The sequence below is a fragment of the Papio anubis genome, chromosome 1 (assembly GCF_008728515.1).
Source record: "Papio anubis isolate 15944 chromosome 1, Panubis1.0, whole genome shotgun sequence".
Classification (NCBI taxonomy): domain Eukaryota; kingdom Metazoa; phylum Chordata; class Mammalia; order Primates; family Cercopithecidae; genus Papio; species Papio anubis.
Genome location: NC_044976.1, coordinates 109,513,245 through 109,538,262, shown reverse-complemented (window position 1 = coordinate 109,538,262; position 25,018 = coordinate 109,513,245). Strand labels below are relative to the sequence as shown.

The 25,018-nt window shown below is 37.9% G+C and overlaps 2 protein-coding genes across 23 annotated transcripts in view; one reads left to right on the top strand and one right to left on the bottom strand.

Moving 5' to 3' along the window:
- Positions 1–1,804, bottom strand: part of CEPT1 (choline/ethanolamine phosphotransferase 1) — a 46,441-nt gene extending 44,637 nt beyond the window's left edge. For 2 of the 8 annotated variants that reach the window (XM_009215113.3, XM_009215101.3), the window contains exon 1: positions 774–885. Coding sequence is in view for 2 of the 8 variants with exons in the window: in XM_021922077.1 (XP_021777769.1) it covers positions 466–628 (163 nt within the window). In the remaining 6 variants the exon portion in view is untranslated. Of the gene's footprint in view, positions 1–465; positions 886–1,132 lie in introns of those variants that run through there. The other 6 variants (XM_021922077.1, XM_021922073.1, XR_002515573.2 and 3 more) reach the window with 5 other exon arrangements.
- Positions 894–23,526, top strand: DRAM2 (DNA damage regulated autophagy modulator 2). 15 transcript variants are annotated; one of them, XM_021922100.1, is made up of 12 exons: positions 1,387–1,531; positions 1,910–1,967; positions 3,370–3,432; positions 6,120–6,356; positions 9,146–9,290; positions 14,430–14,497; positions 15,854–15,993; positions 18,099–18,180; positions 20,018–20,179; positions 20,741–20,823; positions 21,792–21,884; positions 22,420–23,526. In XM_021922100.1, exons 5-12 carry the CDS (start codon positions 9,160–9,162, stop codon positions 22,525–22,527), a joined length of 867 nt encoding a protein of 288 aa, XP_021777792.1. In that variant the 5' UTR covers positions 1,387–1,531; positions 1,910–1,967; positions 3,370–3,432; positions 6,120–6,356; positions 9,146–9,159; the 3' UTR covers positions 22,528–23,526. The 15 variants fall into 15 exon arrangements, 14 of the variants coding, with proteins under 14 accessions (XP_021777795.1, XP_009213406.1, XP_021777792.1 ...); XM_021922104.1 differs by having other exon boundaries at positions 1,399–1,512; XR_651892.2 differs by lacking the exons at positions 6,120–6,356; positions 18,099–18,180 and adding an exon at positions 894–1,009 and having other exon boundaries at positions 1,336–1,531.
- The last annotated feature ends 1,492 nt before the right edge of the window (positions 23,527–25,018 follow it).

The following is a 25,018-nucleotide window of genomic DNA, read 5'->3' as shown; positions in this document are numbered from 1 at the left end:
AGACTTCAAGCAAAATTATATATTTAATACTAATGATGCAAAATGGCAAAAATGACACCAAAATGCCAAGCACTGAATTGGAGAAAACAAGTTAAACACGACTAAACGTAAAGATCCCATTCATGCAGTGTTTCTGGGAATACTGGCAAACACCAGCAACTCTTCTGGTTATTTCTCCTTGCAAGACTACTGCTGAAATAAGCGCCGGCTAGCAGTCTCACAGCTTATCAATATAGGCTGAAATTTCTAGAAAAGTTGCTAACTAGAATCGAGTCCCAGCCACAAACATCAGCACCGCATTCCTAAGGAGAGGCAAACCCGGCAGAGGATGCCACACGGTGTGTGGACTTGCCAGAATTCGGGCAGGAGGGTGTGGACCTGACAGGCAAGGTCCGTTCCGCACGGGTAGCGCTCCCAGCCCTCGGCCCGCTCAGGCTGGCCCTCCATGGTTCTTCCCACCCCTACCTCTGGCTCCCACACAACAGTCCCCCGGCTCCCGCGCCGGCGCTCCGCCACCCCAATGTCTCCACAGAGGAGCAAGGGGGCAGTCGCCCCTCGCCTCCCCACAACCCCGCGCGCGAGGCCACCCTGCGCCAGGAAGGACTGTGTTCGCCTCGCGCGAGTCCATACACAGCTATATCCTAATGACCCGCCCCAGAGCATCCAGTCCTTTCTCCACCGGCCCCTACAACGCCCTTCAAATCCTTCACGCCCGGTGACCCCGTCCCGCAGCCTTACCCTGACCCCAACAAGCACACCCCTAGAGATACCACCTCCGACTCCAGCCGACTGGATGACTGATCGGCGGCAGCACGTTCACGACACTTTCGCGATTGCCGTAAAGGGAAACAAGGTTTGAAAGAGCAGCGCCGTAAGCGCGCTCCTCGGGGCCGTGAGCGCGCCCCGGGGGCCGGCCGGTCAGATCGGGAGCGCGCCCTAAGGCCCAGCCCTGTCTCCTTCTAGCGGGCGGGCTTAGGCGCTATCGGTCAGCGCTGGTCCGTCTGGTAAGGTAAGCCGAAGTAGGGGAGAAACGACAGGCCCCAGCGCTTGGAGCCCGCTCCCTTTAGAAGGGTGCGTCAGAGGTTGGGATCTGGCAGCTTGGGGAAGTGGGCGCAGCCTGGAGCCCCCTTACCCGCGTGGCGGGCGCGCGAGACTCGTGCTGGCTCTCATTGCCTCCGGGGGCTACCTTGTGCCAGGCGCCAGAAAGGGGCTGGTTGGGGCGGGAGCTGCGGGGGTTTCCGGGGGCGGGGATGAGTGCAGCTGGGCTCAGTTCTCCGTGCCCTACCTTTCTGTCCTCTTTCTTGGTCTCCCCTACTCTCCTCCTTCCCCAAGCAGTGCCTGGTGGCGAGTTCCGTCTCTCGCGTCTTTTCCTGGTCCCAGGCAAAACGGAGCGGAGATCCTCAAACGGCCTAGTGCTTCGCGCCTCCGGAGAAAAATCAAAGGTCTATTTAATTCCTCTGGTTTGTTGAAGCAGTTACCAAGAATCTTCATCCCCTTCCCACAAAAGCTGCAGTGAGTCCACGTTCCTGTTGTGAGTTCTGGGTTCAGATACCTTGGTGACTGGAGGGAGTGAGGGGGAGGGGAGAGTTTGAAATTATGATCCCTGGTGACCTTGTGTTTACACGAAGCTCAGCCTTTTACACTCAATTCTATCGCAGCGGGTGGGTCCTACACAGAAAGGAAATTGCCTGTCCTGGGTATCTTCACAACCGTGTTTTATAGTAGGATACATCTGAAAAACACAGAAACACTGTAGAAATAATCTTTCCAGTTCTCCCAAATTTTAATTTATAAATCAGTAACCAAATGCAACTCTGTATTTTGCATTGCATTATCGGATTGTCCTCATTTCTCTTAATGTAACATTTGATGCAGCTTTTTAAAAAACTTAATTTTCTATACTCTTTAGGATTTAACCATTAGGAGAATGTTACGTTTGTCAGGAGGCCAAGTTAGAGTTTAGAAAAGTAAGTACTTTTAAATTGTATTTTGCTTTGAGCCTGATGATTCTGTGCATCTCTAAAAGCAGCTTAAGGCTTTCTGACCGTTCACTTGGAACTTCCAGAATTTACTTAGTTCCTAGCAGTCACCACTTGGCAGAGACAGCATGAGGAATTCGTTTTATTACCACGGGTATTTAAATATTTATTAAAAAAATTGTAATCACAGTTTTGATTCATGGAACTTCAAAGAAAGCAGAGAAGATAGGCTAGAGATGCAATACCTTTTTTTTTTTTTTTTGATGGAGTCTCGCTCTGTTGGCAGGCTGGAGTGCAGTGGCGGGACCTTGGCTCACTGCAACCTCCGCCTCCCGGGTTCAAGCGATTCTCCTGCCTCAGTAGAGACGGGGTGTCACCATGTTGGCCAGGATGGTCTCAGTCTCCTGACCTCGTGATTTGCCCGCCTCAGCCTCCCAAAGTGCTGGGATTACAGGCGTGAGCCACCGCGCCCAGCCTACAAGAACATTTTTATAAACATTCTTACTGCCCTGTGAAATTTATTCCTGCATACTCTCAATTATTTTGAAAGGTTTTTTAAATTATGAATCATTAAAATTCTAATTTTGTTTGGTTGACAATTACTCAGCAATGCTTTCGGGTTTCAAAGGCAAAAACACATTGACAATTAGTCTTCCTCAACTAGTCCATGCATTTAAATTCCTCAGTTGTCGTTCGCAAACTGGTAAACCATTTATTTCAAGCCCTGCTTCTCTATAAATTGTCAGTTTAAACAACTAGGACTCTCAAAGCCTAAGGAGATACGAATCCAAGATAATTCATACATAGAAAAAATTCATACAGAGAAGTTGTACTCCATACCTGTGGCCTTATAACTAAATAATTAATAAATCAGCTATCATTATTGTGTGCTTATTCTACTCCACTCCAAGGAACAACTCTTTGAGTACTGTAACTCAGAAGCTAAGTAAATTGCCTGAAATCACAGAGTTGGGCAGTAGTAAAGGCAGGACTTGCAATTGGAGAAATCTCATCTCACAGCTGTGTTCTTTATATCACATGGATTTGCAATTGCTTTATTTTGTTTAATCTGTTATTTTTTTCCTCATGTTGTCTCTCTATAGGAGGAGTCAATGATTTTTCTTTTATCCTCTTTAAGATAGTGAAGGTGTTGGATGTGAGAATGCATATGAAAATTGATATCCTAGAATTAAAACGTTATTTAATTCCAGATGGTACAACATCATTGTAAAAAACTCAAGTGTCAACTCTTTAAAGAAAAAGAACCTGTTAACAATGCTATAGCCTAGTATTCTGCCCCTGAACAATATGGTGTGTTAACTTAAAACTGTACGTGTTTAAAATTATTTGGATTGAGAGAAAAACTTCCTGTTTTCTTTGTGGATTTTAGGACTTACAAAAGGTGCAGGTATGAGCAGATCTGAAGACTAACATTTTGTGAACTTGTAAACAGGTAATTCATTTTTCACATTATAAGAGGAACAAGTATATACTGATCATCTCTGAAAATACATATCTTATTTAATCGTTGAATAAACCTCTATGAACTGGGTATTATTTTATACTATTTAACAGATAATATTGAAAGCTACCATTTATTATGCACCAGCAATGTGTTAGGTTCTTTGCTTGTGCTATCAGTATAAGCTGTACGAAAACTACTCAGCACAGTCCAGTAGAACTTTTCTACAATCTTGGAAATGTTCTAAATTTTTACTGTCTTGAATGGTAGCCACTAGACGTGTGGCTTTTTTTCTTTTTTTTTTTTTTTTTGAGGCGGAGTCTGGCTTTGTCGCCAGGCTGGAGTGCAGTGGCGTGATCTCGGCTCACTGCAACCTCTGTCTCCCGGGTTCCAGTGATTCTCCTGCCTCAGCCTCCAAGTAGCTGGGACTACAGGTACCTGCCACCACACCTGGCTAATTTTTTGTATTTTTAGTAGAAATGGGGTTTCACCATGTTGGCCAGGATGATGACATGTGGCTTTTGAGCATATGAAATGTGGCTAGTGTGACTAAGGAATTAAAACTTTTATTTAATTTTAATCTATTGAGATGTTAATTTCAATAGTTACATGTAGCAGTGGTTGCTATATCAGCTGGTACAATCTGTGCCGATAACCTTAACGTTATTCCATTTTTCTTTTTTCGAGATGGAGTCTCACTCTGTCGCCCAGGCTGGAGTGCAGTGGCGCAGTCTCGGCTTACTGCAACCTCTGCTTCCCAGGGTCAAGTGATTCTCCTACCTCAGCCTCCATTCTCCTACTTCAGCCTCCCGCATAGCTGGAATTACAGGTGTATGCCACCATGCCTGGGTAATTTTTGTATTTTTAGTAGAGACGGGGTTTCACCATGCTGGCCAGGCTGGTCTCGAACTCCTGACCTCATGATCTGCCCACCTCAGCCTCCTAAAGTGCGGGATTACAGGCGTGAGCCACCGCACCCTGCCTCACATTATTCCATTTTTCAAAGGAGAAACTGGTTCAGACAAGTTATGAAACTTGCTCAAGTTCACACAATTTTATTTAAAAAAACAGTTTTGAGGAGAGGAGTACTTTACGAATGTTAATTCAGTAATGCAAGTGGAATGGGTGAAGGGGAAGGAAAAAGCACATAGGGCAAGAGAATTGAAAGTCAGAATCACATAGGTACAGTGTGAACTGAGAAGAAGAATGGTTTAAATGACTTGTAGAAATACAATTGCCCTCACTTGGTGACAGCATGTGAGGACTTTATAAGAGAGAACTTAAGATTCCTCTGAAGTCTTAGAATCGTCATAACCTGAAAAAAAATGGTAATGTTGTTTACTGAAATAGAAAAATCATAAACAGTTTTGGGAATTAAAAGGATTTTGCTTTGGCTGTTCATTCAACACATAATTGAATGATTACTATGGGTAAGGTTCTCTGCTCTGCTTAGGTAAAGAAGTGGAAAGATTTTATTCCCTTAAGACACCATCCTCAATTTTCATACTATAGAAGATAATGAGCTCTGAAAGATGTGAAAATCAAATGTTCTCGGAGAAACGGGTGCTTATTTCTGTCTACAAAGGGCTTAGGTAAAGTTGTCTGTGGAAGATAGCATTTGAACTTTTGAAGAAAAGGAAGGATTTAGACATGTAAAACAACAAAGGGGCAGGAGATTTTGCTACTAGCCATGAGGTGGACAAAATATTTGAAAATCCCTTTTACCAGTACACCAAAATGCTGAATAAATTAGCTCATTAAATTCATGACAGGTCTTCTACGAAAGACAGGGAAATCTCCAGGGCTAAAAAGTTAAAAAAAAAAAAAAAAAAAAAGGCCGAAACTAGAGTAGTATACTAGCAGTGTATTTCCTTTGGGGGCATTTGGCTGATGGCAGAAGTAAAGCACAATCAGGGACAGGTGACAGGCTGCTCTCTAGCCAAAGCAGAGAGATAGAATTCATACCCCTGTAACCTCCCAGGCACATAGCTCCAATGGGTGCCATTCCATGGTAGTTGGTGTAAATGGTACCTGTGTTTCAGTGGGTGATGTTTTCATAGAATAAAGTTTAAGTATTTCCACTTGAAATTGTACAACTCATGGTATTGGAGAAGCACCTTCCCCCAACTTCAGCCAGCACCCACAAAAATCTACACACTCAGTCATAGGTGGGCCAGAAAAATCTCTCCCTCCTGGCAAAGGGAGGTCACAAAGAAATTTGTTCATTTTCATCACAGCTCCAGGTGGCGGAATAAAGATACCACCTGAAAACTTGAAACTGGAGGGTCTGCCATCACTCATAGTCAAAAAGTTCAAATTTACATACCTACACGGTCTGAAAAACCAGAAGCCAAGAAATTAACATAAAGTTGGCCCGGGTTGCTGATGTGCCATACTCTCTGGAAAAAACAAATACGGATCCTTTCTGTAATGACTCACCCTTAGTTAAGCCTTTTAGGATACTTCTGGATTTTAAGATTGTCCAATATAGGCTCAGAGTCAAAAACTGTAAAACGTGTACAAGGGACAGCTAAACTGACATAGACGCCTAAGGATTTATGGGAATGTTCAGAAACAGAAATTAACATTTAAAGAGATGAAAAATGAAAAATTTAAAGATCTTAGAAATGACTCAAAATTATGTAAATTAAGAACTCTTGTCCTGGAAACCTATACAGGTGAAAGCACCAATAGGATTTTGGCAAGGACTTGTCATGATTAACTGAATAGATGAAGAAAAAAGATATTGATGGGATGTTAAGGACTGACAAGGAAAAAGGAAGAGAAAAGAGAAGATTATGAAATGCAAGTGTATATATTTAGCAACAAATCAGATGGCCAGAGTAAATGACAAATACGAATCAAAAATGGCTGAGATTTCATTCTTTGGAAAGTCAGTCTCAGATGAGGAAGCTGTAAGTATTCACAAAGTTCATGGGAAACACTAAATTTCTTTAGGTCATCAAAAAATATGAGAAGATACACCTTCAAACATGAAATTTTTCTCATACATAGGAGTATTCTAATTTAAAAGTATTCCTATATTTTAAAAAATTAAATTAAAAAAATTAAAAGCATGAAGTTGTTCCAATGTTTCTTAATTCACATCGTTGACTCATTATTACTTAATAACATCCTTAGTCTGGAATTCAAGGAAGAAAGTGGTGATGTGTGCTATGGGGGTATTTAGGCCCTCTGTCTCTGCCCCCACTCCCGCTGCCCCCATGTAAGAGCTGGAAATATAATAGTGAACACAACAGTTGTTTCCTGCTCTCACAGAACTTAAAGTTTAGTGAGGAAGCGAAAACCAAACAAGCAAGTTAAATGTAATGAGTGCTCTGGTTGGGGAAGTAAAGGGTGCTATTAAAAACAAAGCAGGGACACTCAACTGAAGCTGGAAAGATTGAGCCTTGAAAAACACATAAAAGTTAACTGGGTAGGTAGTGTTGTAGTCACCATGAAGGTCTGAAGGTGTGCTAGAGAGCATGACACATTTGAAGATCTGCAAGAAATATGCTATGGGAGTGTGGCATAGTTGATTGGGCATTAGAATCAAATTGCTTGAGTTCGAATCCTGTCTCCACCACATCCAGCTCTATGACCTTGGGCAGTTGTCTTAACCTCTGTAATTCTGTTGAGGAAAGGACGTTATTTCATGTATTTAAGGTGTTTAGTAAACACTGGTAAGGCATAGTAAATGCTAGGTGTTTGCTTTTATAATAATGATGAGATAATGATAGCTAGAGCAAAGAATTGAGAACCAAGCATGGCCAGAGGTGAATATAGAAAGATAAGTAAAGACAGGCCATGCACGGTGGCTCATACCTATAATCCCAGCACTTTGGGAGACCAAGGCAGGTGGATCACTTGAGGTCAGGAATTCGAGACCAGCCTGGCCAATGTGGTGAAACCCCATCTCTACTAAAAATACAAAAATTAGCTGGACATAGTGGCAGACGCCTGTAATCCCAGCTACACAGGAGGCTGAGGCAGGAGAATCTTGTACCTGGCAGGCTGAGGTTGCAGTGAGCCGAGATTGCGCCATTGCACTTTAGCCTGGGTGTCACGGTGACACTCTGGCTCAAAAAAAAAAAAAAAAAAAAAAAAGATAAGTAAAGACAGACGATGCAAGGACATATTATGGACCATGTTAAGGAGGAAAGACTAAGGGTATAGGGGAAACCATTGTAGGAGAATAAGGTGATCAGATTGGTATTTTGAAATTAGAAGGATTACTTTGGTTTTAGAATGGAGTCTAGATTGGTTTGGTCAAGACTGGAGGAGGACTGAGTAATAATAGAAAAACCAGGCTGGACTGGGTGGCTCATACCTATAATTCCAGCAGTTTGGGAGGCTGAAGTGGGAGGATTTCTTGAGCCCAGGAGTTTGATACCAGCCTGGGCAGCATAATGAGACCTCATCTCTACAAATAACAAAGTTAGCTGGGCATGGTGGTGCATACTTGTGGTCTCAGCTACTTGGGAGGCTGAGGTGGGAGGATCACTTGAGCCAGGGAGGTCAAGGCTGCTGTTAGCTGTGATTGCACCACTGCACTGCAGCCTGGGCGACAGAGTGAGGCCTTGTCTCAAAAAAAAAAAGAGGAAGAAAAACCAACCAAAGTGTTTTTCCTGTTCTCTCACTCAATAATCAACACAATACTTCTGTGATCATCAAGAAGTATGGAGATTTCTCTCCACCAGCCGACACCAATTGGATGTCCCCTAATTCAAATCTGATGGTATCTACCTAGAGATAGTATCAGATTGCACGGGTTGAGGGCCCAGTCCCACTAGACTACCTCCCAACTTCTGACACCAATCACAAGCCTGGGTTGTCTTACCCATGTTTCTAACTGACTGGCTGTAAACCAAGGTTCCCACTAACCAGTCCTTGTGTTTGATTAATTTGCTAGAGTGGTTCACAGAACTCAGAGAAACGCTTATATTTACCAGATGCACAAGGCAAGGGATACGGAAAGGGGTACGGAGCTTCTGCACCCTCTCTGGGTATGCCATCCTTCAGGAATCTCCGCATACTTGGCTATCTAGAAGTTCTCTCAACCCAGTCCTTTTGGGTTTTTATGGGTTACACAGGCACGATCAACTTAACTGTCATCCTCTCTCTCTGCCTTCCTGGAATTGGGGATGGAGGACTAAATATCCAACCCTGTAATTATGCCTTGGTCTTTCCTGTGACCAGCTCCCATCCTAAAACTATCTATGAACTGCAAGCCTTATTAGTATATAGAAGACATTCCTATTACCCTGGAGATTCCAAGCGTTTTTAAGAGCTTTTTGCCAGGAAATGGGATGAAGACCAAATACATATATATTTCACAATATCACAGGTACCCCTTAGGAAGTTATAATCGACCAAGAGATGATGGTGGTTTGGGTAAAGTAATGACAGTGAAGATGGAGAAAAAGGGTAGATTTGAAATAAATTTAGAAGGTAGTATAAACAGTCCTTGGTACTTTCCGTGGGAAGATGGGACAAGAAAGCAGGTGTCTAGCTATGTCAAGTGGGTGAATCTTGGTTCCACTCACTAAGAAAGGGAAGGAGAGCGAGTGTTAGGGTATGGCATGAGGGATGATTTCAGAGGTGAAACAGCTTGGGGTGGTAAATACAAGACTGTGGGGTGTGGATGGCTAAAGTAGAATGAGGAAACCCTTGTGAATTTTCTAATATGTTTTTTCTATTTCAGAAAACCTGTTTGAAATGTGGTGGTTTCAGCAAGGCCTAAGTTTCCTTCCTTCAGCTCTTGTAATTTGGACATCTGCTGCTTTCATATTTTCATACATTACTGCAGTAACACTCCACCATATAGACCCGGCTTTACCTTATATCAGGTAAGTGAAATGTATTCTTTAGATAGGAGACTCTTTATGTCTCATTCTTATTTTAACATTGAAGCCGACATTTAATGTCAACCTTTTAAAAATCAGATCTTACACTGGCATTGCAACAATAAAGAAAATATATAAAGGAACTTAAATTTGGCTTTTCCTTTGTGATAGAGAAATGTAGAGACAGCTCAGTAAGATTCAGTTTGTGAACTGGTTATTGAACTGTGACTCCTTAGTGCCTTGTTTTCTAAGTAAGTATTTGAAGTTATTTCAGAATATAGAATTGGAATTATTCTACCCTTAAAGTAAAAAAAAAAAAAAGCTACAAACAATAATAATAATAATATGAAAAGATAATAGAAACAACAAGCATTTCTTGATATACTTACTACATATGAAGTAATTTTCTTTTTTTTTTTTTTGGAGATGGAGTCTTGCTCTGTTGCCCAGGCTGGAGTGCAGTGGCGCAATCTCAGCTCACTGCAACCTCCGCCTCCTGGGTTCAAGCGATTCTTCTGCCTCAGACTCCTGAGTAGCTGGAATTACAGGCGTGTACCATTATGCCCAGCTAATTTTTTATTTTTTTGTATTTTTAGTAGAAATGGGGTTTCACGATGTTGGTCAGGCTGGTCTTGAACTCCTGACTTCATGATCCACCCGCCTCAGCCTCCCAAAGTGCTGGGATTAACAGGTGTGAGCCACCATGCCCAAAACTTTGTGTTTTTTTTTTTTTTTCTTTTTTTCTCTTTTTTTGACATGGGGTCTCACTCTGTTGCCCAGGTTGGAGTACAGTGGCATAGTCTCGGTTCACTGCAACCTCCGCCTCCCAGGTTCAAGTGATTCTCCTGCCTCAGCCTCTTGAGTCACTGGGATTACAGGCATACGCCACCACGCCCGACTAACTTTTGTATTTTTAGTGGAGTTGGGGTTTCACAATGTTGGTCAGGCTAGTCTTGAACTTCTGACCTCGTGATCCGCCCGCCTTGGCCTCCCAAAGTGCTGGGATTGCAGGCATGAGCCACTGCGCCCAGCCTCGTAGAAAGTAATTTTCTAAGCATTCTTCATGTCCTAAATAGTTGAATCCTTACAACAACTGGATGAGATAGGAACTATGATCCTCATTTGAGAGAGAAGGAAATGAGGTCCAGAGAGGTCAAGTTATTTGCTCATGAACATACAACTCAGTTAGTGTTGGAACCAAGAATTAAACCTGGACAGTTTGACTCTAGAAGCTAGGCTTTTACTCTTTATGCTGCCTAGATATTTTTGACGTATTAAGTATCAAAATTGATCGATAACATTTTTGAAATCTCACAATGAATGAAGAAGGGATAGTCAGTTGCATATGCTCTTTTTTTTACACTTGATCTTAGCCAAAAGGCCAAGAAGCTATAATAACCCTCTTTTTTTAAAAATTGCAATGGCAGTAATTATTACAACAAATTTTAAATAATACCAGAGTGATTATAAAAATGAAAAGCAAAAATCCCTTCCTGACACCCTCCAATTTCTATACCCTAGAGACAATTCATAGTTTGGTAGATTTCCTTCCAGAGTTTGGTTTGTTTTGTCTTATTATCTTGTATGTACAAAACTCTCTCTTTTTTTTCTCCTCCTTTCTCACTTTTTTGGGTTTTTAATTTTGTTTCATTTGTAAAAAGTGATAGGATGTTGACAGAAATTGCTTACTTATTCTTTCTTCCCTTTTTTTGGCTGTTACAAACAGTGCTATAATGAAGATTTTATTACGTATAACTTTACGTACTCATATTGATGTGAGGTAGATTTCTAGAAGTGAGATTGCTAGATAGGTAATAGGGCATCTACATTTTTCATTTGACATTTCTAGACATGCTTTTAAAAGTATTGCATCTATTTATACATTCACAAAAAGGGTATGAGGAAATCATAATCATATACATGGTTTCTGAGCTATTGAGGCTTAAATTTCTCTATGAAAGGTAAATAAATTACATAGGGCAGAGAGATGAAGAAAGCATAATTATTAAAACATTGTTATTAAATATGATTAAGCAACTACTAGTGGGTTTTAATCTAGATGATTTCACATGGAATATAGTTAGGTCCGCCCCTGAAAGTATTCAGCCTCTCTATGATGCTTTTGAAGCATCGGTCTCTTCATAGAGATGCCAGATTTTGTTGCTATTGTTAAGTAATATTTTTTGTTTTGTTGCTGTTGTGGTTGTTTCATTTATTTGTTTACCTTCAGAAAAATAACCTTTCCAACACAGAAAATAGTAATCTTTTAAAGAATGATAAATTGGAAGGTTAAATTTATCTTTTAAAAATGTCAAGAAAAGATCTGGACATTACTATTTACATGTTGTTTCTGCAGTGGTATGGCATGGCACAAAAGATATAAACAAATTGGATGCAGTTTGGGAAGATTTACAAAACCCAAAAATGTTTTAGAATTTAAGCTTCCATTTCGAGGAATAATTTGATAAATAATTACCACTCTGCTAGTGGAATATGTAGCCTAAGGAGCCACACCATTCTTTAGTAACTCCAGAAGGTACATATTTAACATTTGTGAGGGTCTTTCACAGTATTTTTTTTCTCCATCTGAGAACTTGTCTGCTTTCATTTTGAAGAACTTTTAGTACAGCCAGCCCTCCGTATCCATAGTTCCACTTCTATACATCCAATCAACCACAGATTGAAAATATTCTGCAGAAATTCCATCAGGTTCCAAAACTTGAGTTTGCCAAGTGCCAAGTACTTTGTTGAATCCACAGGAATGAAGTGCTGTGTATTAGATGTTATAAGTAATCTAGAGATGATTTAAAGCATATGGGAAGATGTGCATAGGTTATATGCAAATACTACACCATTTTATGTAAGAGACTTGAGCATCCCCAGGTTTTGTTATCTGATGGGGGTCCTGGAACCAGTCCCCCACAGATACCAAGGGACTACTGTAATATAAAATGCCACTTAGTTCTTTTTCAGAGTTTCACTTCCTTGATGGTACTGCATGTGATTTTCTTTAAAAAGCACCCTAGGCACATCCTTTTCTGTTCTGCCCCTTCTGCTTTTTAATTTTTCTGCTGTTGAACTTAGTATTACCCTGAGGTCTTTCTCCAACATTCTCACATACATATTTAAACTCTAGTACTTATTTTTATTTCTTGTAGGCTCATTTCCTTCATCTGCAAAATGATTAAACTAGCTAGTCTGCAAAATTCTTTTCAGTTCATAGATCCTATCCAAAAGGTTTAGCTGTTAGCCTGGGCAACAGAGCGAGACTCTGTCTCAAAAAAAAAAAAAAAAAAAAAAAAAAGTTTAGCTGTTAACAGCCCCAGTGGACATAACCAAATGTAAATTTCACTTCTAAGGCAATTTTGCTATACGTGTGCTTCAGGTGTTCTCTTAGTTGGTTCAAGTAGTGGATGCCCAAGGGAGTGACTAGCCACTGGGGTAAGAGAAGAAATATTACAACATCTATGTATATTTTTAATCTAAAAACATTTCAACTTTGCCAATATTTAACATATAGAATAATGATAACATATATTTTGATGTTAGATGGTCAGACATTTTTTGGTGATGCTGTGACCACTGAGATGAAGTGCTGTGATAATGAGGTGATGGGCATGGCTGTTTTCATTTGTAGGCCAGTGTATGTCATTCTGTCCTGAGCCAAAGGAAGAAACACTCTTAGCCAACCATCCTGGAAATGCATGCCTTTGTTAACTTACATGTACCATTTGAAGTATATCTATGAAAATTATGGAATTCTTTTTTAAGAATAATACATATATATAGTGGAAAATTTGAAAAGTAGAAGGAACTTCTACTTTTTTATTCCCTCCTCCTGAAGATGGTCAAAGTACCAAAATCTTTTGTATGTAAAAGATCCATTTTGTTATTTTATAATTGTTTCTTTACAAATACATTATTTTTTGTTTCTCTATTTTCACTGCAGATTTTTATTTTTTTTTTAAGAGAAAGACTCACGGAATTGTAAAGTTAGAAGGAGCAATCCTTACAATTCATGTTTAATATTTTCCATTTCCTAACACCCCTAATCTAAATGTTTACTAAATGTTATGGCTTCTTACCAGCTATAACTTTCCATTTCTTTTTTATCCCCATTGCATTGTCTTAGTTGAAACCCTGATTATCTCTTTCCTGTAGTATGTCAATTCAAGGCCAAAGACATTGTCTTTTTAATCTTTGTAGTAGTTTTAAGAAGGGGAAAAGAACTAATATTTAATGGATATCTCCCATGAGCCTGCTACTGTGCTAGATACTTAACATGCATTACCGTTACATTTCATCCTTATAGTGATATGATGAAGCTGGGAGGGAATGAATAGCCCCATTTTGCAAATGAAGGGAACAGTTTTAGGGAGATAAAAGGATGCACCTAAGGTCCTGCAGTAAGTAAGTGGTAGGGTTTTAATCTGCCTGGGTATGTTGCGTACTGCCCTGAAAGACAGGCATGTAAGTGGATACATTGCAATGCTGTGTGGTAAGTGAGTTTATGGAAGTTCAGAAAGCATGCTGTGTGAGTCACTATCTGCTAGAGGAGTCATCCAAGGTTATAGAGGGGAAGAGACTCAAAACTGGTCTTGAATGTAAGCTCTGCGAGGGCAGGGGCTTTGTCTATTTTACTTATCACTGTGTTCCCGTTTCTGAAATGGTGTCTGGCACATGGTAAGTACTTGATAATCCTTTTAAAAATTGATCAGTAGGTTAATAGGTGTTAATTGAATACAGGCATAGTCAACAAAAGGTGCAAAAAGGCAGAGTTGTGAAAAGCCTGTGGTGTTTAAGGAATATTCTGGTGGGACAGATAAATTCATCTGCCTGAATGATGGTCGGTCAATAACATAGTCTTAACATATCAAGGATAGCTTTTTAAAAATCAGTATATATTGATTTCTACTATGTGGAAGAGAAATAATCTTAAAAATGGTGTGAGTAGAAAGTGAAGTAGGCAGATATTTGTGAACTCAAATTGTCATGTTCTCTGTGTAAAATGATATGAGTTGAACTCATGGACTTATAAAAGATAAGAGGTTTGAAGTAACTCCTGGTATTCTTATCCCTTAGAAGAAATATATGTGTCTATCTAGTGTGAGAAATGCACATGTCTTCCTTTTTTTCTTTCAGTGACACTGGTACACTGGCTCCAGAAAAATGCTTATTTGGGGCAATGCTAAATATCGCGGCAGTTTTATGTAAGTATTGAAAGTGATTTTAACAATAATACTTAATAGCCAAATTGCTACTGTATTTTCTTCTTTCAACACTGGAGTGTTACTTGTTTTACTTTCTAGTTATATTTGAGAGTATGTTATCACTAAATAGTTGATCATAATTATGCTCCTTTTAAAAGATAAACACTTTTCTAGAAATGTTGACTTATGGGAATAAACCTTTAAAAAATATGTATAGGATTATTCTACTATTCATTCAAATGGAAGTTGTTAAGTATAACCATATATTCCTTGAGGACTGTAGTGGACTTCTTAAGCAACCAGTAAGGAACAAAGAGTTGTGGATGCAGCTGACCACAACTAATCCTAACTAAATTCCTTTGGGATAAGCAGTTTAGGTGTTTGAGAATAAAGATGAAACCATGTTTTGATTTTTGAGCAACATTCTAATGCTAAAGGGATAGAGTTGCTACTGAAGTATTTCATGGCCCTGTTTATTTTGAACCAAATTTTTATTAATGGTTTACTCACATATTTTTCCATCAAGTGTGATTGTTTTAAATGTTTGCATTCTTCTGTATGATGCTTATTATTTGCTTGGGTCAAAAATGGAAATCAGGAAGATAATTCAACTTAAAGAAGTTCGTCTCATGCCCAAACTCTTTAGAAACACATCTTTACCAGCATATCTCTGTAATGCTTTCTACACTGTTGAATTCTCTGGCAATATTTCTGCAGTGGAAAATTTGATTTAGCTAGTCCTTGACTGATAAATATGGTAAGGTGGGCTTTTCCCCCTGTGTAATTGGCTGCTATATCTTATTGAGCCAAGTTGTAATTTGAAATAAAATGATATGAGAGTGACACAAATAAGCTTTTGGGTTTTTTGCCTATGCCCATTTTATCTATATTCTAGAACTAGTTACTTCTGATTCTGATGTTAATCATAAAAATATGTTGTGTTTTATATAACTATTTGTAAATATGAGACCCATGGAAGGCAAATGATTTGCTTAGTCACTGGAGACATCAGTAGTTCTGTAATACAACCTTAAGGCTCTCCAACATCCACAGCATGAGCCAGGCACACAGGTATGTGCCTACAGTCCCAACTATCTGGGAGGCTGAGTCCAATGGATCACTTGAGGTCAGGAGTTGGAGTCCAGCCTCTGCAACATAGAGAGACCCCCATCTCTTAAAAGCAAAAACAAAACTACAGCTGTTTTGTTTTTTGTTTTTTTCTTTTTATTCTCTCTGGTTAATTTTAAAAGGAAAATCTGTGATTCTGGATAGCAGTGACATTTGTGAACTCTTCATTGGCAACTTTATTTCTTGGTTATTTATTACTTTGTTGTTTTTTGGATTATCTTTTCCCAGGCATTGCTACCATTTATGTTCGTTATAAGCAAGTTCATGCTCTGAGTCCTGAAGAGAACGTTATCATCAAATTAAACAAGGCTGGCCTTGTACTTGGAATACTGAGTTGTTTAGGACTTTCTGTTGTGGCAAACTTCCAGGTTTGTGTTCTAGCCCAGCATAGGTATTTTCCTTAAGTACATAAATATACTATATATTAAAAGGGAAACCTGAAGCATTCAGTTACATGCTGTTATTTCTTTACCTTAACAAAATAGAAATCACTTCCTTTAAATTATTTGACCCTATGAGAAATAGCTACTTGCACAACTAGAAAAATTCATATTTAGAAGTCTGAACAAATACAAATTATTTTAACTTTTTTTTAGGATCCACAGGACTATAGAGTCTTCATTACTATTTAGTTGGAGATTACTTCAACTCACTACTGAAACAAAATTGATACAAATTATAAGTGACACAATTACAGATTTTAAAAGTTTTGTTTTTAGCATGCCTAACAATTTATAATCATTTACCTATTTTATCTACTTGTTTGGATGTTTTCATTGATTGCCTGCATTCCTAGGTGTCCTGCCTTATATATGAGGAAATGAAAGGAAGAGCTGTAGGTCTTCTAGCTTTTTCTCAGGAAAAAATAATGTCAAATACTTAATGTGAAAGTAGTGGTCAACCTTCATCAAATATTTTTCAGTTCTCCACAGAGAGAGCAGTAGGAAAGAAACACTGGGCTCAACTCTGAATACAAGTAAAAGTGGGAATTTATAGCTGTGGAGCAGGGTGCAGTGGTTAGTGGATGGAAAATTACTAAGCTGGAAACGTAAAGGTTAAGAAGGAATTCTGGTTAAACTGCCTTGGTTTGTTTTGTGTTGCTATAAAAGAATACTTCAGGCTGGGTAATTTATAAGAAAAGGGCTTTATTTGGCTCATGATTCTGCAGGTTGTACAAGAAGCATGATGCCAGCATCTGGTTATGATGAGGACTTCAGGAAGCTTACACATGATGGAAAGCAAAGCGGGAGCTGGTGTGTGCAGAGCTTTACGTGGCAAGGGAGGAAACAAGGGGGTGGTGGTGCCAGTCTCTTTTTAACAACCAGCTCTCACAGGAATGAATAGAGCGAGAACTCATTCACCACCCGCAACCCCCCGCATCAGTCTATTCATGAGGGATCCATCCCTGTGACCCAGACACCTGCCATTAGGCCCCATTTCCAACACTGAGGATCAAATTGCAACTTGAGATTTGGAGGGGTCAAATGTCAAAACCATAGCGCTGACCTAATAGGATTCTTGGTGAAGGCAGACCAGGGTGATTAGACATCACTTGAGGCATGGTAGAGGTGATAATTATATTTATGGTGATCAGATATTGAGAATGGAAGATTATGGCTAAATTGAACAAGATTCTTGCTAAAATTGGACAATGCAGAGATAAGATGAACATGGCAACCCAGAAGTCAGGACCTAGTTGACAAGAGAGTTCAGAGTAAGCTGAGCTGGGTTTGGTGAAGGAGAGAATTTTTGTCACCTGACAGTAACTCATGTAATTCCATTGACATTCGTGTTTGCTAGATATAGGGGTGCAGCAGGTGTGCACAGGTCAGAAAAAATGGACTCTGGAGAAATGTAGTTTTGCTAGACATTATTTCCCAGCAGCCACTTTATACTATGAAAGGATACCAACAATTTGGGTGTGCTACTAGCTAGCTGTCTGTGCCACAAATAGAGTTCTGCCTTCCCTAATCAGTTTCTGTAGCTCATTGTTAAAAAATGTTTTGGGGAATTTCAGTGTGAGGATGGTGATTCTCTGTCTCTTGGTTAATTTAACAATGTTTCTCATCACTTTTATGGTAAAAATGGATCTCCAATATTTGTTTACACAGCCCAGCAAATGCTAATAGCAGTTCTTGATAGCACCCACACAAGCTGCCTTTCCACCTTTATCTCATTTACTTAAGGTAGCCTATATACTTTCTTTATTATTTTGCTTTTAGCTTTTATTCTAATTTACCTTCACCCCAAGAGTACCTATGGCCGTGTAATTTTGAATTAAATTACTTTTTCTCTTTTGTTAACATCTCTTCATGCAACTTTAGTTGCCCTCTTCATCTTTCACTGATGGCTTTATTGCTGGGCCCTGTTTATAACCAGATCCTGTAGCATTACGCAGATATCAAACGACTCTTTCTTTCTTTTTTTCTTTTTTACTCACCGCTATCCTAATGAGGATCTCCTTCCTTTCCAGAGTAAACGTTTACTACTTAAAATGGCGAGTGCGCTGCTTCCTCCTCCACTTCCCCCTTTTCTTTTGTGGAGACAAATTCTAGGTAATTTATACAGGAAAAATTTTACAAAACCAGGTCTATTAATGGTTTACCCTTGCAGATATTGGCTTGGAAGAGAGGCTAGCACTGTGTTTTAAATGGAGTCGGGACTGACTGGTTTTACTTCTTGAATATTTTTTGAAGACATTCACTTCTTTCCATTTCTGTCTTTACTTCCCTCCTTACTGTCTTATTCTCAGCTAGTTTAGATTTAATCATCTCTCATCTGAGCTACTGCTATAGCCTCCTCAATGGTTCCTGTGCATTCACTCTTACATTCCTTGAGTCATTTCTTCATATTGTAGTAAAAGTGATCTTTTGGAAATGTATATACATCTCACTTTGCTTCCCTGTGTCCTTGCTTAAAGTTCTACAGGTTTAAAAATTATGTAGAAAGAGATACAATCAAGAGAGAAAGAAATAATTTGCTAAACCACCAAACTGCCTAACTCAAAGATCTTGTATGATCTGGCTGATGTCTACCTTTCAAGCCTAATTTTGCATTATTCCCCTTCTTAATGTCTCCATTGTATATATCACTTTTTGTGCTCCTTAAATAGGACAAGCTTATTTAATTCTCTTTCACATACTGTTTCCTCTGTTTGGTATGCCATAATGCCCTTTATATCCATGGTTGTAAATTTATTATTTTTATTTTTTAGTTGATGTATGTCTTTATTAATTACAAGCACAATGGTTTTGAAACGTTCACCGTTGTATTTCCAGCACCTAGTGTAGTACTTAGGACAAACATGCTTTCATTAATTATTTAGTAACTTATTGAGAGAGGTTAAAGGGACTATGCAGGATTATAAAAAATTCTGTTATTGCTATGGTTGCCTGCATTTAAAGAGATGCCTAATAATTGCTATAAAATGGTATTTGAAAAATCTAACTTAAAAAATAAAAATTGAATTTCTTTTAAAACAAATTTGTAAAATAACTACATGGCAAGTGTCTTCACTGCTTACTTAGAGGAATTTTTTTCTTCATACAAAATTTATCAAAGGAGAGTAGTAAAAGTTTAGTAAGCAGAAATCTATATTAATTTTCTATGGCTGCCATAATAAAATATCAAACTGGGTGACTGAATAGAAATTTATTCTGTCAAAGTTTGGGAGGCCAGAAGTCTAAAATCAGGGCGTTGGTAGGGTTGATTCTCTATTGGAGGCTCAGAGGGAGAATCTGTTCCTGGCATCTGGTGATTACCAGTAGTCCTTGGTGTTCCTTGGCTTATGGCAGTGTAACTATATAAAACCAATCAAGCTAGAGCCAAGGGAAAATGTTTCAATTTCTTGAGTCTTTAAATTTTATTTACAGTTAAATTGAATTTAAATGGAAACTCCCAGTTCCCAGCACTGCAGTCCATCCTAATCTTTTCTTACTGCACTGTGCTTTTCCTATGACACTTATCACCATGAGGCACACTGGAATTTCCTTATTTCTGAAGTTTATATTTATTGTTTGTGTATCTTTACTAAATTCAGAGCTGGATTTTTGCTGTTTTGTTCTCTAATGGATCTGAAGATTTAGAATAGTGCCTAGCACCTAATAGGCACCAAGTAAACATATTATTAAATGAAGAAAATAATAATTGAATAGTTCCTATTATATTTCCAGTGGAGATGTATGAAATAGTTTGGTATTACTATAATCCTCAGGTTTCTGCTGAGTATTATGAGAGAAAATTACCTCAGAAAGTAATTTGTTTGTAGAGTTGGCTGAGCTTCTCTACTCAGTGAATGTCCTATTGAAATCTCTGACTTGTGCATTTAAATGTTGTGTTGCCAATGTGTTCTGATTTTCTTTTATTGACGTATTTCTTCTCTCTATCTCTCAGAAAACAGCCCTTTTTGCTGCACATGTAAGTGGAGCTGTGCTTACCTTTGGTATGGGCTCATTATATATGTTTGTTCAGACCATCCTTTCCTACCAAATGCAGCCCAAAATCCATGGCAAACAAGTCTTCTGGATCAGACTATTGTTGGTTATCTGGTGTGGAGTAAGTGCATTTAGCAGTATCCTTCACTGTACAATGTGACTACACTTGGAAAGGAATTGAATGACAAAATTTAAGTGAACACTATTGGTGCAGTGTAAGAAGCCTTTTTTTCTTTCTTTCTTTCTTTTTTTTTTTTTTTTTGTAGGAGAGTTTCTTAGGTTCAGAACCCTAAACTAAAGAATTTGAAGTATAAAATTCAGATTGTACATAGCACTTCAGTAATTGAGCTAGGAACAAAAATGTTGAGCCTGATCATACTCACTTTAAAGAAATGAGGGATGAGTAAATGCCATCTCTGAGAACCATTATTTAGTTAAAGATTATGATAGAACTGCTAATTTTCTGAACAAAGAGGTGGGATTTGACTGTGAGAACCATTTTGTTGTAACCCTCTGAGCAGCACATTTTGTTTTACAGTACCACTGCTGTGTAACATTAAGTCTTTAAGAAAATGGGTTCAGACCTTAGCAATAAATGTGTGAGTAATCCTTTTAGACTGTAAAGTTATCTTTGTTCTCTGAGGTGTTCTCTGAGATTCTTCCTTGACTTATGTTTTTATAGTGCTGACTTGCTCATCAATTTTGCACAGTGGCAATTTTGGGACTGATTTAGAACAGAAACTCCATTGGAACCCCGAGGACAAAGTAAGAACTTATAGTCTATAAAACTTCGTTTTATATTAAAGATGGTTATTTTGGTTGATCTTGATGTGTTTTTCATTTCATCAGTAACAATGAAAGTCTTCTGGTGGAATAATCAGTTCTGTATTAAAATTATTTTCTGGATATGGTAGGGTTTATGTAGAACCTTCTATATTCTCCTGTTACCTGTGATCTGTAGATATTGTCAAAATATGAAGAGCACTGTGATGGCAAAAGAGTTTTCTGAGAAATTGACTCCCCTAAATGTGGGTATAGTATATAAAATAGCCAACCACGATCATTTATGTTTTCAATACTTGTTTTCTGAATTGAAAAGACATCTCCCACTTTTTGTTATCTGGAAATTGATTATAGACTCTGCATTTAGGTTTCAGTATTGTCAATATCTGAATGTAGATAGCGTCTTGGACCCTGAGAATAAAGGAAGGGGAACATATACTAAAGAATAAATTGAATTCCTCTGTTTTCACAAACCACTTGGTGGTGGTTTATTTAAGAATTAACCCCAAATTGGACATGTTTGTGGTAATGAATGAAATAATTTACTAGATTTTCCCAATTGTAACCCATATATTATTTAATATCATAAACACACCACTTACTAAGTTTATTCTGAGCATTGTTAAACTTTTCTTAGTCACATATTATGAATCTTACGGCTTTGGGTAAGGCAGTAGTAATTTCTCGTTTGTTGAGTAAAAATGATCCTGTTCTGTCTTAGCTATTTAAGTGGAAATTTTATTCGCTCCCAGTGAAATAAATAGAGTGTCATTTAGGAGGACTTCCTAATGCTGGCTCTTTAATTCTAGAGATATATGCCTGGTAAGTCAAGGGTTGATTTTCAGAAGCTCCATTGTTTTGTAAGAATTGTGTGTTTTTTATTTGAAACATAGTATATAGATCGTTTAAATGAAATTTCACAAAACTGTTGTTTTTTTCCTCTGACTCAGGGTTATGTGCTTCACATGATCACTACCGCAGCAGAATGGTCTATGTCATTTTCCTTCTTTGGTTTTTTCCTGACTTACATTCGTGATTTTCAGGTAAGAAAACAGTATTAGCTTCATTCAGTGAGACTTCCTTCTCTTAGTCCAGGAAGGTGGACTAAGAGAACTTTCCATAGGCAACTCTCAGCCTTTTTGAAAATTAACTGTTTATGATTTGGTATCATAAACAAGTGATGTAACTTTTCAGGTAAATTGTTTCTGTGTTTAAAGAAGTAGTGTATTGCTAGCAAGATTTAGCCTTGAAAATGGGGCTATAAAATAAATTTCAGAAATTCTTACATAGAAATTTTTATTGATTCTGTGTACTTTTACATAGGTCATTCTCATCATTATACTGATTCTTAGTAGAAACCAAAGAAAAACAAGGAACTTTATGAATACAGAAGCTTGGTTTTTCCAGATTTTAATTGGTACAAAGAAGATACCTTTGACAGTAAAACAGTTGTCTCACTCTTATTACCATTAGAATTGATTTACATTCGTAATCACAAGGTAGCCTATAGAACATATTGAAGGAGTGATCTCTCTTTAAGGAGGAAACTTCTATATATAATTTTCTTTTCTGTTCCAGAAAATTTCTTTACGGGTGGAAGCCAATTTACATGGATTAACCCTCTATGACACTGCACCTTGCCCTATTAACAGTGAACGAACACGGCTACTTTCCAGAGATATTTGATGAAAGGATAAAATATTTCTGTAATGATTATGATTCTCAGGGATTGGGGAAAGGTTCACAGAAGTTGCTTATTCTGCTCTGAAATTTTCAACCAGTTAATCAAGGCTGACAGTAACATTGATGAATACTGATAATCAGGAAACATGAAAGAAGCCATTTGATAGATTATTTTAAAGGATATCATCAAGAAGACTATTAAAAACACCTATGCCTATACTTTTCTATCCTAGAAAATAAAGTCGAAAGACTATGATATCATAGTTTTTTATACCTTATTTAAGAGAAACAACCTGACGTGCACCAATCAGTCTGCACATCCAGCCCTTCACATTTTATAAATTATTGTGGATCATATTTTGTTAGGAGCACTTTTATGAGAGACATTTTCCATGACTAAATAATCAGCATTGGTCAGTAAATCCTTTAGAACTGGGTTTTGAAATGGGAGTTTTATCATATTAAATCATTTCTTATAGTCTTAATTTGTTGTTGTTGTTCTGGAATCTACTTGGAAAGTAGACCTGGATTCGTGTGAGCTCTTTCATGGCTTAAGTTTTGCCCAAGAGATTTTGTAGGTGATTTTTTTTTTCTTTTTTCTTTTTCTGGTCACAATGCCAGATACTAAGCTGATTGGTCTGTCATACACATGCTTGCAGTAGTTTCATGAAGTTTAGTCTCTGGTGTGAGACTGTAATCACCAATGAAGGAGAGAGGTACCTATAGGTAAATTTAGTCATATTTTATATAAAACAAGGGTTAGTATTCATATAACATTGAAAAGTTTGGGAATAACAGCAGATATGATTAATATCAAACAAAAGTCATAACCGTAGTCAAGAGCTTCTTAGATTTTTGTTTATAGCAAGTTATAATTACATGTAAAAGTAGTCTTGAACAGGTAAATATTGAGCCTTTTTAATGGGATGTAACTTTTGTAGAGCCCAAATTCTAAAGAACAAAATTGGCAATCCAATTAAACTACATGCAAAGTAATTGTGATACATGCATCTACAAAAACAATGTTTTCATTTTTTCTGGTTATGCAGATGATTGGATTGTTTCTCCTTGAATCTCTGTATGTACAGGTAAAGAATAGTTTACAGATCCCTGATGAAATGAAAAAGAAAAAAATGCTCATTTGGAAAGTGCCCAGTGATGAACTGGTTTGCAAAATGATCTTTGAAGACGATTAACCAGGTTTTTATCTTTTTAGAAGAGATGGTTCCCTGGCCAGAAGAAAAGATGGTGAGAAAACATTTAAACTGTCAGGTGGAGCAAGTCAAGGAATAATGCTTATGTGATGGAGACCTCAATTATAAATTAGTTGTTAGATACAAGAATCAGTAAATAATATTTCTGAAGTCTTCTGGACTGATAAGACAGAAAGGGAATAAAATACTATACCTATATTAAACAGCAGTAAACCTGGGAGACATTTCCATAAGTATTGATTGACTAAATGCTGACATTGCTAGAAATAATTTGGATACAAACCATGAAAAAGTATCATGCCTTTGAAAAGCATGGTGTAACACACCTGCAAAATGTTATTTAGTCCTGATTCCTGTATCAGGGAAGCTATTATTTAAGTTATGAAGCATCATAGTATGGGGAGAAGGAAATTGACAGAGTCAATGTTTATAAAATTATAAAATTTGTATGGGGAAGGTGGCTCAGGGAAAAACATGGACTTTGTCCATTCCTAGAACATGAGGCTTAGCGATACATACCAACATATTAAATAAATTGTTTTAAGACAAAAAAAAAAAATACTTTGATAATATTTGAATCCCATTAGTTAACTTTTACCCTTAGAAATAACATAGGCTAAAAATGTTAATACAGTTGGCTTGCATTATTCATGGCTTAGCTTTTTGCATTTTGAGTTGTTTGCAGTCAATCATGGTTTGAAAATAAGATAATTTCAGAAATAATTCATAAATTCAAATTATAGGCTCTTCAGAGTAGTGTGATGAAATCTTATTTCCCTGCTGCCCAGGATGTAAATCATCTCTTTTTTCTGCATATCTATGCTGTAGACACTACCCATTCATTAGTCACTTTGTAGCCATCAGTTATCAGATGGACTGTTGCAGTATCTTGGTGCTTGTGTTCAAGTAGCCCATATTTTATTTAATGCCCCAAAGCACAAGAGTAGTATGCTGGCATATTATTATAATTGTTCTATTTTATTATTGTTGTTCATGTCTTACTATGCCTAATATATATGTTAAACTTTATCTCATATATATTAAACTTTATCATAGGTGTATATATATGTGTAGGGAAAAACAGTATATAGAGGGTTTAGTACTATCTATAGTTTCAGATAATCCATGGGAGATCTTGGAATATATCCCTACTGATAAGGGGATACTGCTGTAGCTTTGTGGAGGGATTATAAGAGAATTTGGAATGTGTGTTTATCCCTAACTGTAATGCTGAAGTGACAGAAGACAGTCATACTGACCATCAAAATATACCTTGCCTC